At 40.1% G+C, this 18,650-nt stretch overlaps 1 protein-coding gene across 4 annotated transcripts in view; it reads right to left on the bottom strand.

The window, feature by feature from the left end:
* The window catches only part of UNC80 (unc-80 subunit of NALCN channel complex), a 203,901-nt gene extending 186,344 nt beyond the window's left edge, over window positions 1-17,557 (bottom strand). For all 4 annotated transcript variants that reach the window (XM_012751444.3, XM_076005903.1, XM_012751443.3 and 1 more), the window contains exons 1-5: window positions 17,378-17,557; window positions 16,381-16,429; window positions 12,680-12,836; window positions 11,470-11,771; window positions 6,433-6,556 (exon numbers count right to left, since the gene is read on the bottom strand). In XM_012751444.3, coding sequence (XP_012606898.1) covers window positions 6,433-6,556; window positions 11,470-11,771; window positions 12,680-12,836; window positions 16,381-16,429; window positions 17,378-17,469 — 724 coding nt within the window. In that variant the 5' untranslated portion in view covers window positions 17,470-17,557. The remainder of the gene's footprint in view (window positions 1-6,432; window positions 6,557-11,469; window positions 11,772-12,679; window positions 12,837-16,380; window positions 16,430-17,377) is intronic.
* Window positions 17,558-18,650: the final 1,093 nt, after the last annotated feature.

Below are 18,650 nucleotides of genomic sequence, written 5' to 3'. Positions count from 1 at the left end.
TAGGTTATCAATGTAGATATTCATCTCTTCAGTCTGACTCAGTATGTTAAGGCGCTAAAAAGTTGGCAATGCTAAAAATAATGATTATAGTTAACATCATACTCAGCACCTAATATAGGTTGTTCTTTTCTAAGCATTTTACATATATAGTCACGTGTCACTTAGGGATGGGGATATGTCTTAAGAAATTCATCTTTAGGCAATTTCTTGTTGCGGGAACATCATAGGGTGTGCTTACACAAACCTAGATGGTGCAGCCTACTACACTTATTGCTCCTAGGCTACAGACCTGCACAGCCTATTATTGTACTGAATCCTGTAGGCAATTGTAACATAATAGTAAGTATTTATGTATCCAAACATAGAAAATATACAGAAAAATACAATATAAAAGATAAAAAATGGCACACCTGTCTAGGCCACTTACCATGAATGGAGCTTGCAGCCCTAGAAGTTGCTCTAGGTGAGGCAGTGAGTGGTGAGTGAATATGAAGGCCTGTATACTACTATAGGCTTTATATTACTGTATACTTAGGCTGTGTATTACTGTATACTGTAGACTTCATAAACACTGTACACTTAGGCTTTACTAAATTTATATCAAAAAATTTTCTTTCTTAAATAATAAATTAACCTTATATTATTGTAACTTTTTTCTTTATTAACTTTTTAAATTTTTGCGTTTTTTACAAGAACATTTAGTTCAAAACACAAATAGATTGTACAGCTGCACAAAAAGTACTTTTTAAATCCCTATTCTATAAGCTGTTTCCTACTTTAAAATTGTTATTTATTTTTTAAGCCTTTTTGTTAAAAACTAAGACACAAACACACACATTAGCCTAGGCCTACACAGGGTCAGGATCATCAATATCCTTGTCTTCCACGTCCACAACTCATTCCAATGGAAAGTCTTCAGGGGCAATAATATGCAGATAGCTGTTATCTCATGATAACAATGCCTTCTGCTGGAATACCTCCTGAGGGATCTGCATGAGGCTATTTTACAGTTAACATTTTTATAACTGGAAGGAGTGCACTCTAGACTAATGATAAAAGTATGGTATAATAAATACATAAACCAATAACATAGTCATTCATTATCAAGAGTTGTGTACCATACATAATTGTATGTGCTACACTTTTATATGACTGGCAGCAAAGTAGGTTTACACCAGCATCACCACAAACATGAGTAATGTATTGAGCTAGGGTGTTATGATGGCTACAACGTCACTAGGTGATAAGAATTTTTCAGCTCCATCATAATCTTATGGCACCACTGTCATACATGCAGTCAGTCATTCACCGAAACACTGTTATGCAGCACATGACTCTATAGAGTCATTCAAGCCTTACAATAACTCTATAATATGGTTATATTATTACACAGATTTTACAGATGAAGAAACTACGTCGACACTATCTCCTTGTAAATAAAGCATAGAAGCATCCGTGACTCCTTGGTCCTTAAACTTCCACGGAAAACAAATCACCATACTCAATCAATTCTGCTTATAATTATTTCTTCAAACCATCACCTCCTCTCTAACCTTACAATCTCTATCCTAGAACAGGATACACAATTACACAATTGTAATTGTGTAATTTTCACACTCTCTGCTGTGAAAATTGGATACCCATATGCAGAAGAATGAAACTGGACCCCTGTATCTCACCATATATAAAATTCAACTCAAGATGAATTAGACTTAAACATAAGACCCCAAACTATAAAAGTCCCAGGCTATTATGGTGCTGCTGTTTATCATTTTGTTTAGATCAAGTAGGGTGTGCTTTAAGAATCTGGGTGCACATGAGTTAGGTGCATAAATATTTAGAATTGTTATGTCTTCTTGTTGAATTGTACCCTTCACCATTATATAGTGACCCTCTTTGTCTTTCATCATTTTTGTTGATTTGAAGACTAAGTTATCTGAAATAAAAACTGCCATGCCAGCTTTCTTTTGGCTTCTGTTTGCTTGAAATATTGTTTTCCATCCCTTCACTTTGAGTCTGAATGCATCCTTGTGGGTTAGATGTGTTTCCTGAAGGCAGCAGATACTTGGCTTGTGTGTATTTATCCATTCAGCCAGCCTATGTCTCTTTAGTGGGCAGTTTAGGCCATTCACATTTATTCTGAGAATTGATAAGTGAGGTAGATTTCTGTTCGTCCTGTTGAGTTGAATTTTGTTTTCTCATTTGAGCCATTGTGATATCTGGCCTTTGACCTTTAGCTTTTGGATGATTTTACATTCGTGAGTGTTTACTAAGCTGATCCGTGTGAAACACTGTTTTGAGTGCTTTGTGGAGGCCAGGTCTTGTCTTTATAAATTCCCTCAGTCTTTGCTCGTTTGAGAAGGTCTTTTTTTCTCTTTCATATACAAAACTTAGTTTTCTGGGGTACATGATTCTAGGCTGGGCATTATTCTGTTTGAGAAGAGTAAGAATGAGGCCCCAGTCTCTTCTTGCTTGTAAGGTCTCAGTTGAGAAGTCTGATGTTATTTTGGTCCTGTAACCAGCTCTTGTTCCTCTGGAGAGGCACCCTCATACCTCAGGTGGTGGGAGGTGCCCTGGGACTTCCAGATGTGTCCTTATCTTCCACCTCAGTAGGGGCAGGTGGCGGAGTTAGTCTGGGCGGAGGTGGGTTGGGTGAGCCTGCCCTCAAGCTCCACAAATGCTGTTAGCAAGGGTCAAAGTTCTGTTCTCTGATTCTGGGCAAAGTTGCCAGGGAGGGGCTGAAATGGCCCCATTCAGCCAAAAAGTCTGGGTGTCGGGGCGGGCCTGAGACCTGCAGTCTAGAGCAGGACTCGCTCCTCTCCACCCTCCCTTATTCCGGGGTTTCTCCAGGGTCTCTACTGGCAGGCAGGACCTTCAGTGGATCTCCCCCGGCTGTGATGCCTGCTGGGAGGATTCCTACTCAGGATCACAGAATGAGCTGGGCACATGACCTTCCCATGGGAAGAAGGTTACCCCTCAAACACACTCATCTGCCCCTGAAGGCACACACACCTCAGTAGGCTCCATCACAAATATCCCTTCTGTGCCCCAGGGAAACGTGATTGAGACCTGGTGTACGGGATCTGGTCTGTAGGCCTGTCCCCTGGGCCCTGGAGATCAATCCCTGACCCTGCCAGGGAGACAAGTGCTGGTCTCAAGTCACACACAGGGAGCCCAAGCTGGATCGATGACTCTCCACCTCAGGATTTGCCTCGCCCTCCTGGAGTCACCAGGCAAGTGGCACCTAGGAGGGCTGGTGGGTAAGGAGCTCACTGTCTGAATATCCCTCAGTCTGCTGTAGGGCTCCAAAAAGAAAAAAGTCCAGTTCCCTGCAGATGCCTCTGGGTGGTAGCTAAATTGTCTCTCTCAGCAGCCCCGGGTACAGAAGAGGGAGGAGAATGAAACAATATGGCGCCTGCCAATTGGCTCAGGTCTGTGGGCTGGGAGGTGCCCCAAGGGAGCTGGGAGCCTGGTGCCCTATCCACAAGAGGCCCACTGTTCACTGGTGGTAGCCCTCTCTGGGCTGGTGTCAGCAGGTCTCTCCAACCACTCAGGAGCCCACCAGCAGTCTGAGATGCAAGGGAAGAGAAATTTTTTTTTTTTTTTTTTTTTTGAGACAGAGTCTCGCTTTGTTGTCCAGGCTAGAGTGAGTGCCGTGGCGTCAGCCTAGCTCACAGCAACCTCAAACTCCTGGGCTCGAGCGATCCTTCTGCCTCAGCCTCCCGAGTAGCTGGGACTACAGGCATGCGCCACCATGCCCGGCTAATTTTTTATATTGGCCAATTAATTTCTTTCTATTTATAGTAGAGACGGGGTCTCGCTCTTGCTCAGGCTGGTTTTGAACTCCTGACCTTGAGCAATCCGCCCGCCTCGGCCTCCCAAGAGCTAGGATTACAGACGTGAGCCACAGCGCCCGGCCAAGGGAAGAGAAATTTAACTGCTCCATCTACCCTTGTCACTGGCCTCCAAGCCTCTCAGAGGCCTTTCAACTTCCAGGCCTCCTCCGCAACTTCTTCCTGTGGAGTCTCCTATATTTTCAGGCACCCTTCCTTCAGACCCTCATCCGATCTGTGTTTGTCTGCTTGTTTATTTGTTTTACTTTCTTCTAAAATCTGTGTTTCTTGCAGAGACACTCTGGCTGGTGGTTTTTCTCATCCGCCATCTTGCCCTTCTCCAGAGTCTGTGCTTTAACCATCAATTTAAACTGCCTCTGAGGTAAGATGTAAATTGGTTGCATCTTTACCTCAGGATCCGAAACAGTGGGAAACAAAGATGGTAATGTCTCATTTAAATTGTCAGTAAACTGGTGCTGAGAAGGAAGGTGATTTGCTAATGTCGCCATGTGCCATTATTATTTCTCTGGCCACATAAGCTGAGTCTAATATCCCCTCAGATGCTGGGCACCACTTTGAGTCCACAAGCATCAGGCAGAGAAAAAGAAACCCACTGTGAATACCATCCAGAAACAAGAGGAGAGTGAGCTAAATAGCCCAAGAGCCTCCAAGGAAGGATGTTGTTTCTTAGTGGTTTTTATATATGTGTTAAATGATAGTTTATGGATTAGTCAAAAAGAGAGAGCGAGAGCACTATTTAAAGTGACTTTCTCATTCATGTAGGAAAGCAATGGATAGACTTTAGAACATCAAAAAATTAAATTTCTTTAATCAACACATTGTAAAGTTATAGCTGTTTCAATAATAATTTTGTTATATTTTAGTATATTTTATTCTTTTCTCTTATTTCTATTGTTTTCGGTTTTTTAAAAAACTTCTTACATGTGTCTTGTCTTCACTCTCAGATTGTTTTAATTCAATGTAGTTAACCTCATTCCGCATATGGAATTTGAAGTATATTTCTAACTATGACACCTTTATTTACTTAGTTTCTTGATATTTGAACCTATGACAGACTATTACTCTTGAATTTATAATATATTTCAAGAGTTAATGTTTTGTATAAATGTAAGTTGTAGGATTAATCTACTTTTATTAAATATGAAAAAAATTTTATCCTACCTTTGTCACTATAAGTATCTTATCAAATATATGAGCAATATAGCACTCCTTGGTTTACACGATTCCTTAACCTATCATGTTCTTTTGTAAGGTTGTGTTAAGTTATGGGGGAAAAAAGTACGTAAGGATATATTTATAATTTCCTTCCTTTTATAAAGCCCTTTTACATGCATAATCTTCTATTGTCTGCACAAAAACTTTATGAAATAAACAAACTACATACATATATATGTGTGTATGTATTTAAGATATATATGTGTATACATATGCTTCTGTAGATTTTTCACATAATTCATCTCTTTTAAAATTTTATTGTTGATGCTAAAAAGAGTTGAGAATAGGCCGGGCGCTGTGGCTCACGCCTGTAATCCTAGCTCTTGGGAGGCCGAGGCGGGCGGATTGCTCAAGGTCAGGAGTTCAAAACCAGCCTGAGCGAGACCCCGTCTCTACTATAAATAGAAAGAAATTAATTGGCCAACTGATATATATATAAAAAATTAGCCGGGCATGGTGGCGCATGCCTGTAGTCCCAGCTACCCGGGAGGCTGAGGCAGAAGGATCACTCGAGCCCAGGAGTTTGAGGTTGCTGTGAGCTAGGCTGACGCCACGGCACTCACTCTAGCCCGGGCAACAAAGTGAGACTCTGTCTCAAAAAAAAAAAAAAAAAAAAAAAAAGAGTTGAGAATAGAAGGATAAAATTTATCAAGCACTTACTATAACATGGGCACTTTATATGCATTCTCTTTCCTTACTATAAAGCCCTGTGAGGTGGCATTATCATCTCCATTTCACATAAATGGAAATGCTCAGGGAAGTTAAGTTACATACATAATAAGCAATAGATCTGGAGTGAAACATGAGCCTACCATGCACTTTTTGATCTATCAGGTTGTGCTCCTTATACAACTCAACAATAGGACTATTTAGTTAGACAATTCCCAAAGTTAAATCCTTTGATAGCAATAAAACGGTAAGATGATTTTGTTAAAAAGCCTCTACTCCATCTATCGTGATGATGATGATGATGATGATATAGCAATAATAATAATAAATTATAACAGCTACCACTAACTATGTATCAAACATTCTTCTAAGCAGTTTTACATACATTAATCTGTTTATTGGAGATAACAATCCTGTGAGTACTATTAATGTGGTGTCTTAATTCCCATTTTACAGATGAGGAAACTGAGGCACAGGAAGTTTAAATGCCTTACGCAAAGTCACATAACAAAAGCATGTGTCCCTGGTTTGGAGTTTCTCCTCATGTGAATAAGCCCTATCCTGGACACCTATATAACTCCATGGAGGGATTTACTTCTTTTTAGCTTTTTAAGGGCAAACCATCCCATCACCCTAATTATTATGTTTGAGGGAATTTGCTAATACTGTCCCACTGGGTGCCTGAGTCACAAACCTGTAATGATGTTCCTGATGGGCTTCACCAACGCTGTGAAGCCAGAGACTTCGGGCTGTCTGTGCTCCCACATAGGCTGCCATATGACAAGCCCACTGGCCAGACGGAAGGTGAGGTCGGATTCCTGGAAGAAGAGAAGATGTACGGCCAATAACTGGCATGTAAAAATTGGTTGAAGGGACCAGTCAACGCAAGGCTTAACATTATTCACAAGGTTATTTTTAGAGTGCATTGATCCTCCAAACCTTGCATTGCTTAGATGAGTGCTTCTAGAGTAAACCAATGACCCAAACTTATCATTGCAATTATGAAAATCACAGTTGTCTGCTCTATGCAAAGTTCATCACTAATCAAAACTTAATCCTGGGCAAAGCACAGAACACACAAATTATTGTTTTGTGCATGCCATGATCAAGACTTGTTTATCTCAAGAGTCTTGGCAGATCTATTCACTTGTGGTCATGATTATCATTCCTCTTAATTATTTAATTGTTTTTATTTCTCCCTCATAAGGCAATATCAATGCTGGCTATTTTGATTTTCTATTCTCCAGCCCATCCCTTATTCTTATATTTCATGGCATCAGGTACATATACTTTGACCATTGGTGGTGTATTATTTTGTAATGTTTTCTCAACAATCTTTACTTTCTTGAGGGCAGAAATAAATTGATCGTTGTCCTTCCTCCTCAACCCCCAGCTTCATCACAGTGCCTAATACAGCATTAGGAATTAGGTGCACAATAGATACTCAAGAAATATTTGCTGAATTGTGCTGACTTTACAACCTGTCCTCACTCAGCTTAACTATAACTGAAGGTCTCTTCCAGGAGCACATTCTCTGATTCACATTGCTTCATTTTGAGAGACTGAGATATTTAAAATGCAATTGCATATTGCATTAGTACAAATATATGGCATTCTGGGACTACATCTTAAATACCTCAGCTTCTCAAAACAATGTAAATATGGATACAGAGAATGTGAACACAGGCTAATAAACATATTTGAGGCATAATAATTTACTTAGAGCAGTGAGTTGCAACCCTCTCTTGTATATTGTTTTATAATTGCCTGGAGAGCTTTTAAAACTAGGAGGCCCAGGTCTCACTTACTCCCTTACCCAGAACCATTGAAATAGAATCTCTGTGAGGTTTTCTAAATTTCCCCCTGCTGACTCTCATGCATAACCAACACTGAAGATCACTGAGCTAAAAGGAAAAGTGCTAGGAAGAAATTTAAAAAATAGAAAAATATGCACTCCCATATATATTGTAGCACTATTCACAATAGCCTAGATATGCAATCAACATAAGTGTCCATCAACAGATGAATAGATAAAGAAATTGTGGTAAATATACACAATGGAATATTATAATATATAGCCACAAAAAAAGAATGAAATCCTACCATTGGCAACAACATGGATGGAACTGGAGAACATTATGTTATGCAAAATAAGCCAAGCAAGAAAGACAAATATTGCATGTCCTCACTAATATGCATGAGGTAAATATTAAAAACAATTAATCTCATGGAGATAGAGAATAGAATGACAGTTACCAGAGGCTGGGAAGGCTATCAAGAAGCAGGGGTTAAAGGGAGGATAGTTAAAAGGTGCAAAAATATAGTTAGATAGAATGAACAATATTTGACAGCAACAAAGTAACTATAATCAACAGTAAGTTAGGGTACAGTTTAAAATAACTAAAAGAGTAGAACTGGAATGTTCTTTACACAAAGAAATGATAAATGCCTAGGTAATCCAATTACCATGATTTGATTAATTCACATTGTATGTCTGTATCAAAACATCACATGTACCCTATACAAGTACACAACTATTATACATCCATAATAATTAAAAGTAAAAAAAGAAAAATAGGTGATTCTACACATGGTAAATCAATATAGCAGAACATCAAGGAATCTTCATTTGAAAAGGCTTATGTAATCCCTGAATAAATTCACACGCTGGGTCAGAGAGAGCTCTTCTGTCAACCTAAACACTAGGTTGGGATCCTGGCACTATTAGCAGCAGAGCCACAGAAGTGCCCACAATGGAAAAGCCTCTACGATTCCCTGGGGAAGTATTTAAAAAGCACAAAAAGCAATTGGTCAAATTAATTCAACATGTATTCTATAAATACTTATAGAGCACCTACTATCTACCTGGGACTATTCTAGGTTCTTGAATACAACAATGAACAAAACTTGCAAAAATCCCTGCTCATAGTGCAAAGAAGAAGTAAAGCAAGTAAGTAAAGCAGGCAAGGTGTTGGCATTTTAGACCAGAAGGCCAGGGAAGGCCTTATTGAGAAGGTGACTTTTGAGTCAAGATCTAAATGAAAAGAGGGAACTGCCATGTAGATATCTCCAGAAAGAGTATTCCAGAAAAAAGAATGAACACATGCAAAGGCCCCTAAGTATCCCTAATGTGTCAAGAAATAACCAGAAGACTGTGTGTTTGGAGTCAAGTGAATATGGGAAGAATAGAAAAAAGTAATGTTGGAGAAGTTATTGAGTGCTAGGTAATATATTGCCTGATATGTCATGATAAGGCCTTCAGCAATTACTAAGATGGGAAGGCACTGGAAGGTTTTGAGTAGTACAGTGACATCACTGGATATATATTTTAATAGGTTCACTCAGGCCATTGAGACTAGCTTGAGAAAGGGCAACGGTGGAAGGAGAGACTATTTAGGAAGTTATTGTTGTCATCTAGGTGAAAGATGGATTAGACTAGGGTACAAGTAGAGGGCAAATAAAAGTGGTAGATTCTGAATATGATTTAAAGATACGGCTTACAGAATTTGCCAAATGATTGGAAGTGCAGTGTGAAAGAAGTGTCAACGATTTTTGGCTTTGCCATTAATAAAGATGAGTAAGATGAAGGAGGAACAGTTTTGGAATTTTAGAAGCATGGTTTTAGATGTGTTAAGTTTGAGATACCTGTTAGACATTCAACTAGAGATACTGAGTAAGCAATAAGACAGAAAGGTCTGGAGTTAAGGGGAGAGTAACCCACATTCCCTTGAAATGGACAGAGGGAAGTCTGCATGGTACCGCATGTGATGTTAGAACCAGCAAGCAGGGAATTAGCATTAAGCAAAGCTTATCGAATTTGTCTCCAGAAATGTAGGAAGCCAAACCTCAATTGACCTGGTTTTGATAATTTCTTAGTTTCAGAGCTCAGTACTTTTCCACGTTTCTCATAAGTAATCTTGACACAAGTAAAACTCCAAAACTGCTGCAGGGAGTGAGCTTCTTGTACTGAAATCCTGGTCTTTAACATCTGATCTTTCAGTGTGACACTCAGCACTCACTGACTGTCACTGGCATCATTTTGTTTTATTTGACACATCCCCAACTAGATTATATATTTCTTGAGTACAAGTTGAGATCTCTCCATCCATGCATTGCTGCTCGAGCATTAACACATAATTTTTGATCAATTGAACATACTTTACTTTCTCCAAATAACACCAACTAAATCCAATTACTCTTCAGACCTTAATGCCTGCAGCATCTATAGCCTTCTCCTGTGTTGGTATGTGCCTTTGTAAGACTTCTTAAGGTGGCTGAATGCATAAACTCCAGGGCTCTAATTCCTTTTCTAGAGTTACCTTGAATGTGACATCCAACACTATGTATGTATGGACACCCAATGCTATGTAGGTCCAGGGTGGGTGAGGGCAGGTCCTGCAGGTCCCACAGGTCAGGTGGACAGTCTCAGTTAAAGTAATGCTTTCCACTTAGTATAACCTTTATAAAATACTTTCTAAAATGGAGAGCTAAAGCAATTTAATTTCATTTAACAACGTTTAAAAATTTTAGTATGTTTGATGGGCAGTGTGGCCAGTGTATGTGTTGCATTTAGGAAATTTATAGGTAGTTTCAAATTTATTCTTACCAGCAATGGACAAAGTTAATAGGAGGTGAATGTTTTAGAAAACTAAAATGGGTGAAAATACTAGTCTGATTCCCTAATAGTGATTGTTAATGGTCACCACCACCTTTACATATACATTGCTAACTTGAACATCCATTCATTAGGGTCATATTTTATTGAAAAGAAGTTGAACATATTAATTCCATCTTATCTCTTATCTTAGCATTTAGGTGGAATATGATAATTTATTCACTCACAGAAGTAACAAATAGTTCTTTATCATGTGTTGAAAAAAATATATATATATACTATGTGTCTTCATATCACTTATCCTTTGTTAGAGATATCCAAAATTTTATGTAATTGAAGATCTGAGATGTTAAGTAATATCACCAAGACTATACAGCTAAAAAGTAATGGCAAAGTGATTTCAAGTTATGTTGTCTCCTCCAGGTCCAAGAGATAGATGGATATAATTATATTTAAGACAATTGGTTTTCATGTAATCCTGTGTTTTATATTTCATGCATTTAAATATTTTAAAAAACAATTCTTAGGTTATACCCAACTGTTAAAAAGTCCATAGCACATAAAGATTTAAAACTTCTGCTCTATACCCTGTGTTATAGTAGCAGTAGTTACAAAATGCTCTAGAAATACAGAACAGGTAGTGACTAAGTATGGATGGGGAAGGTCCAAGGAAAACCATGTTAATGATGACATTAAAGTTGGAGTTTGAAGGACCATGAGAGGAAGGAAATGAGGGCAGAACAAAGAGCAAGGGAGTGGCTCCCACAGCTCTCAAGGCTGGATCACTGGGGTGGTCAGTAGGGATTGACAGTTGATACATCAAGGAAGATATTTAAGCATCATGCTTGATTGCTTACATTTCATGTTCAATACATTGGGCATTATCTTGAGGAGGGTGAAGAACCACTGAAGATTTTTAAGTAGGTAAAGGATTTGTGGAGATTTGTGTTTTTGAGGTAATGTTTAGTAGTTTTAATATAGAAATTAAACTCTCCATGTCTTGACTAGCTATCAGATCATACAAAGACATGGACAACCAAACGTGGAAATATCATTTGAAGTCCACCTGCACCTCATGTCCATCCCCACCAGCCCTGACACTAGCTTTCTGCTTACCTTGATCCTGTGGACCAGAGGAGCAAACAGAAACACAAAGAGCTCCACAGTAGCCATGGAGTTCTGGAAGATCTTCCTTCGGTTGTTCTCTTCTTCGTCATTGGAGCTGCTTTGGCAAGGCTGCCCTGGAGAACCCTGGTTTTCAATCTGGTGGATGAAAGCGCTGCTGCTGCCACCCCAGCTAGAGCCTCGGTCTGTGCCCCCAAACCGCTCACTGTTACAGTCCTGGGGTGCCTCTAGGAGCATCCAGTGCAGAGTGTGAAGGAGCTTTGTCTCAGCAACACCCAGTTTATCTTGGTGGCCTGAATGAGACAATCACACAGGCAGGTTAAGGCCAACTTTGTGACCAGAGCAATGGATGTCTGGGAAGAACATTCCTGCTTTGCTCTGTGGCTCTCTCTCTCAGGAGACATTAACATTTATCTATACTTCTTAAGACCACCGTTATCAGGGCTCATTCTTGTTTTTTAGGTTTCCCTATTGGCTGCAATCTTTGCAGATGTTATATTGTCATAAAGGCAAAAACTGCATGAATCACATCTCTTCAGTTAGATACTCAAGTATATGTCCAAAGAGGCAGCAAAGTGCATAAAAGTGTAGGCTCTGAAGATAACAACTATTCTTTTTTAGACATTGTGACCTAGAATGATCCCTCTATAGAGGTAGCATTTGAATGAGGAGAGGAAATGGGATGAAGAAGAGCATGTACACTAACATGGGGTAAACGGCTTGGACATGTTGCCAGAGGAGGGAAGCAATCTGCAAAACAATCTAGAAAAAAACTTTATGCACATGTACATACATACTCACACATACTACTACTAAGTCAGGAAAATGCCTGGGATAAATACGCCAAATTTATGAAAGTCATTGCTTCAAGAATTGAGAGAACAAAGGGGACAACTGTGGCCGGGACTTATCTTGGGCAAGTAAGAGTCTTTAACTTACTTATAACATTTCAATGTTTAAGAGGAGACTATATTCACATATTGCTCGTGAAATTAAAAGATTAAAAACAAAACAGTTCTCTTACTGGTAAAATGGAAATAAAGGGAACATGAATGAAACAGAGATTTTGTGAGAATTAAACGACATAACATATGCATGATACCTGGGAAATAGTAACCACTAAATACAGGTTGTTATTAATATGAGTATTGAACGCAAAGGACAATGGCATGCAGTAAAGAAGTAATGCAGGGTAACCAACCTAGCTTGTTTCTGTTAGAAAGCAGGGTTGCAGTGCAGTGGAGGACGTGAGGCAAAGCAGCTTGCACCAGCTCCCATCTGGAAATGCTCTGGATGGCTTCAGAGAGGGCAGGAGAGAGGCCATGCAGCTTGTTTTCTACCAACACTCGCTCAAAAGACTATAGATACAAAAACAAAAACAAAAAGCCAAAACCCAAAATCATGTAAAATAAGGAATTGAAGATTCTGACTACTGAAAAAATGGATATCAAGGTACTGTATACCTTAAAAGATACACATCAATGGACTAAATCCTTTAGGGTGTGCTCACATGGCATTTCATTGTATATGTTGATATGCAATGATCAGTGACAATTTCATATTATCTCCCTCTTTGCAGGCTTTTGATCAAAGTAAATGGCTTGAATTATCAAAGATTTTTATTTCCGTCAAAATAAACTTTCTCTAACAAAGACTTTAAGAACACATTTCACTTCACAGGATTTTTGAATGTCATATTTTATAAAATATTGCTGAGTCATCCAAAGAGGCTGTCATAACTGCAGACCAAAATGTCTTTTGCAAAAGTGTCTTGAGAGACAGAATTTATGTCAATTTGTTCAACAGGTGTCAACTAAGATATAACTCTTTCGAGAAAGCTGATTTTGGGGCTCCTGATTTATTTCATGTCCCTAGCAACGAACTGGCAGAGAACACATCTTACTTAATGCCTGGAACCAGAAAAGACACTTAATGTATCTGTTGAATAAAGAAAGAAATGGAGGGAAAAGAGGAGAACAGAGGGAGAAGGGAAATAAGCTATCTTTCCTTTGCTGATTATTAAATCCTCTATCCTTGCCAAGGATACAGTCAGAGAGTGAAGACTCCCGAAGAAATAACAAGTTTGACCTACTCAATTCTTTTTTTTTTTTTGAAGGGGAGGAGAATATTACTGTAAGGTGTTGAAGAAAGCATAGATACCAAATATTAGAATAAATTTAATAAACTTTGACTTATAAGACTATGATTTGTATGTGATGCCCCTAATGGTCAAGATAATTGTGTAAATGATCATAATACAAGTCTGAAGTGCTCAAACTGTATTATTAGAATTAGTAGAATAGCTGTGAAAAAGACATGTCTTACTAGGAGATTCTCCAAAGAAAACTTTTTACTTTTTTTTTTTTTTTTTTTTTTGAGACAGAGTCTCGCTTTGTTGCCCAGGCTAGGGTGAGTGCCGTGGCGTCAGCCTAGCTCACAGCAACCTCAAACTCCTGGGCTCGAGTGATCCTTCTGCCTCAGCCTCCCGGGTAGCTGGGACTACAGGCATGCGCCACCATGCCCGGCTAATTTTTTCTATATATATCAGTTGGCCAATTAATTTCTTTCTATTTATAGTAGAGACGGGGTCTCGCTCTTGCTCAGGCTGGTTTCGAACTCCTGACCTTGAGCAATCCGCCCGCCTCGGCCTCCCAAGAGCTAGGATTACAGGCGTGAGCCACAGTGCCCGGCCAACTTTTTACTTTTTGATTCAAAAAAAAGGAAAATAAGAAATTCACCTTTATGATAAAAGGCACTCTGCAGTATTCGTAAGGAGCACAACCAAAGATATAATCTTTTGTTTTCTTTTAAGAAACTAAATAAAGTCCTTTAGATATGTTTGTGATACAGATAAAAATATTTTAAAATTCTTCAGTCCTCAAATATCTAAGCATTCATTAAGTAAAAGATGAATTTATTAGACATTAAAAGATTATAAAGAATTTATATGGTCTAATAAATACATTGTTGAAAATGAGTTATGTTTTTCATAATCTCTGGTAGTTATGGATAGTTAATATCATTTTCTTCTTAAATATCACTAATAGAACTTTTTATGATTTCTTAAACTTAGAAAATTGCTTTTTATATTGAAATTATAAATCTCTATCCCCATGCATTGATGAATGTAATTTAGCTATTTGATATTGTGTGATGACATTAAAAATGTCAGACATATCTTTGCCAAGAACAGAGAAAGATCATGATTATTTTAAGCTAGTATGATTGTCAGCATGGTTTAACGAAGGTTCAGAGATTTCAATTGTCAAATTACTCTAATGAGATAAATTCAACAACAAACGCAATTAAAGATCCTCATAAGAAAGTTATATTTTGGCCAGGCACAGTGGCTCATGCCTGTAATCCTAGCACTCTGGGAGGCCAAGGCAGGTGGAATGTTTGAGCTTAGGAGTTTGAGACCAGCCTGAGCACAGGCGAGACCTCATCTCTACTAAAAAAATAGAAAGAAATTAGCTGGACAACTAAAAATATATAGAAAAAATTAGCCGGGCATGGTGGCGCATGCCTGTAGTCCCAGCTACTCAAGAGGCTGAGGCAGTAGGATTGCTTGAGCCCAGGAGTTGAGGTTGCTGTGAGCTAGGCTGACCCCATGGCACTCTAGCCCGGACAACAAAGTGAGACTCTGTCAAAGAGAGAGAGAGAGAGAGAGAGAGAGAGAGAGAGAGAGAGAGAGAGAGAGAGAGAGAGAGAGAGAGAGAGAGAGAGAGAGAGAGAGAGAGAGAGAGAGAGAGAGAGAGAGAGAGAGAGAGAGAGAGAGAGAGAGAGAGAGAGAAATTATAGTTAGAAAAATATCTTTGTGACAACATTGATGGGCAGGGGATGCAACAAAACAAATTCCTACTTGAGCAGATGTGTGTGTGTTTAACTTTCCAGTTGGCTTCCATCACAGTTTGTGGCCCTAACACATGTCAGAGCTCTTTACCAAAAGGTCATCCATGAAGCTATTTGTAAATATGCATGGCAATATCCAAATGGATAGATTTCCACTTTTAGGTTATAACATATGCAACATAAAAACATTTAGGTGAAATGAAAGCTAATAAAAGTCCATTTCAATTTTGCTTCATGATTTCATGTTTTATTTTCTCAATTTTTAAAATGGGAATTTGCAAGGATATGAGGTTCCCTTAGAATCTCAGGACAAATGCACTTGATTTTGCATAAATATTAGCATCATTCCTATATTTATTTTATAGTGTTCATTTTCAGAATTGCAGAACATATGCAAGGTATAAAAGTACAGAATTCCATATTATTTTGTTCAGATAGTTCATAGACACTCATCACATGAACTTCCACTATATGATAGCCTCAGTTTTGTTAGTTGAGTATTTGATTTTTCACACTTGCCCCTGAAGGCCCCCCATCACCAGGTTCCCTGTTATTTTTTTTGCTCTTTCTTCTGCTACTCAATCCCTCTCCATCCTTTCATTTACTCCCCAGTTGGTGCTAAGGTTCTTTAACTTGCTGTTCCCTACATTCTTTCCTTAGCTATGCTTGCTCCCCTTCCTTCATGTCCTCTTCCAAGGCACACATTAGTAAATAAACCTTATCTACCCGCTGCTTATGAAATGAACCCCCCACCCTAGTGCTTCCTAATCTCCTTTCTTAATTTTTCTCCCTAAAGCTTATCACCATCTGGCTTACTATGTATGTACTCATTTGTGGCTTGTCCCCTTCTTTCTAGAATGTAAATGCTATATTTTTTTTATCATTGCTCTACCCCAGCAAAGAAAATTGTGCCTGGCACACAGTAGGTGCTCAATAATATCTGCCAAATGAATTAACATATTAAATAGATAGTATGATTTAAAGTTTTTTGGGGGTTTAAATTACCATACAGAATATGGAAATAAGTATTAAACAGTGAAAATCACATACCACACAAGAGGCTTCATATTGTTTCCCCAGTTTGGGCCTCAAAAATGCACTGAAAAATTAACAGAGATATTTGTTAACAGAGATAAGTAAAATTATTATTAAAGCATTCTTATGACATATTGTTCAATGAATAAGACATGGTGCTATGAAACTCAAATTTCATACTTCTTTATAGCTTGTTAATGAGCAGGTGTTGAACAGCTGATGATATTTGCTTTTACACGTGTAATTATATATATGAAAGATATGTGGATCACTACGGGTTTTGTTATCTACTCTTATTCTGAAGACTTTTACCTAATCAGATTTTAAATTGCCCATGGTCTGAAGTGGTGCATTACTCATGTGTACAGTTATAAGAAAAATTGCAAAATGAACACGGCTTGCAAGTCATGATTTTCAGAATTGAATTTCTTATCTGAAAAAGCACCAAAATAATAATCATAAAGAAAACCTTTTCTGAATATTGGAAGGTTTCAGGTCTTTCCAAAGGGGAGGGGGGAATTCCTTATTAAAAAATCACTCTCCTTGGGGGCTTTAACCAGGAAGATTAATTTGAGCAAAATGGTTAACAAGTGGGCATAGCAGATATTTGAAAAACAGGAGCTGGAAAAACAACAGGTCACCGGGCTGGAATGACAGCAGGAGATGGAGGGGGAGTTGGACGCAGTAGCACCAGTCATAATTATCTTGCCCAGCTCCCCGCCCCCTCTTCCCAGGCTCTCTGCCCTCCCACCCCCTAAATATTGTATATATTTATTCGACAACTGTCAATCTGCTTGTCGTCAAACTTCGCTGAAATATTTTTTTGAAATGCGTGTTTTTAAGCAGGTGCAGAGGGCTTGCTTTCCAGTCCCCGAGAGGGAGCTGCAGGCTGTGGCGCGGCCTCAACAGCAGCAGCGGCGGTGGCGGCGACGACCCCTGCGGCCCCAGGGGCGGCCCCAGGAGCGCCCCCAGCCCGGGCGGCCCGCGGCGGCGCGCCCTCTGCGCCCCTCACCTGGTTTGCCGCCACAGGAAGGTCTGGATGGGCAGGGGGATGCCGCGGCCGCTGTCCTGCTCCTGGCCCTCGGAGCTCTTCCTCTTCACCATGATGGTGGCTCCGGGGAGTCCTACTGCAGGACCCGGCGCTGGCTCCTCGCTAGCCGCCGCCTCCTCCTCCTCCTCCTCCTCGCGCTGCTCCCCCCAACTCTCATCCCCTCCTTCCCCGAGGCAGAGCCGGCTCTCTCCGCCCTGATCCCGCGTCCCTCTCCGCTTCCCCCACCCCTCCCCGCGCGGGGAACATGGCTGCGGGAGGAGGGGAGGGCTGGAGGAGCCGCGGAGCGGGGAGGGGGCCGCTCGCAGGAGCTGTCCGCCTCGCCGCCCCCGCGCCCGCTCCGTGCTTTCAGCACCTCCCACTGTGGACAGCGGCCCGCGCCGGGCGGCCCAGCTGGAGAGGCGAGTCGGGGGCAGGTTGAACGGCAGGGGGATGGCGGACAGAGTCCACGCTCCGCATCGCACGCGCAAGCTGGTCCCCTGCGCGGCCTCTTCAGCCCCCAGGACCCGGCTTCCCTCCCTCTGAGATGCACCCAGGAGTGTCCCCTGGCCTGCTTCCCAACCTCAGCATCCGAAGGAAGAACTGTCACCGACTGGGGAGGAGGAGCTTTGGGGAGCCGCAGAGCAGTCACTAACCCTGGCATCATTCGCACCTCTAGCAAGGAGGTCAGGAGTCCACCCTTGGGGTTTAGCAGAAAGAACACATGAAAATTGTTAGAAGTGTAAATCCGGAAAGAAGGCAAGCTTGGCAAGTGAGAGGAAGCTTGAAAGTTCTCAGATGTGAGCATTTATTTCAAAATTAAGCACAAGAAATTAACCTTACTTGTTTTGCCAAAGTAGGAACACAAAGTCCTAAAACCAACCAGTGTGGTTATCAGTTAATTGCAAACTGAGAAAGAACATTTGAATCATGCTGTGAGGAAATGTGGCTTGTTACAATCCATTAAGTGCAATTGGGTGACACTGTTCAACCCAGTGTTGTCTGCCATTTTTCTTCAGTGGTTGCAATGCCTATAAACTATAGTTTATAGTAGATGTATTATCTAACAGTAAAACAAGTAGGGGTGGGGTGGGATGAAGCAGTCTGAATAGAAAACCATTGCTGTGGATCCAACTACCTTCAAACAAACAAGCAAACAAAACATATATATTTATGTACCTTTTGGAACAAAAACATTGATGCAGCCCATGAAATGAAGAATAAGACCCCAGGCCCTAATCTCAACAGAGAGAAATAT

This window comes from Microcebus murinus, chromosome 8 (assembly GCF_040939455.1).
Source record: "Microcebus murinus isolate Inina chromosome 8, M.murinus_Inina_mat1.0, whole genome shotgun sequence".
Lineage (NCBI taxonomy): Eukaryota > Metazoa > Chordata > Mammalia > Primates > Cheirogaleidae > Microcebus > Microcebus murinus.
The sequence above is the reverse complement of the archived record's forward strand: the minus strand, read 5'-3'. Positions and strand labels throughout refer to the sequence as shown.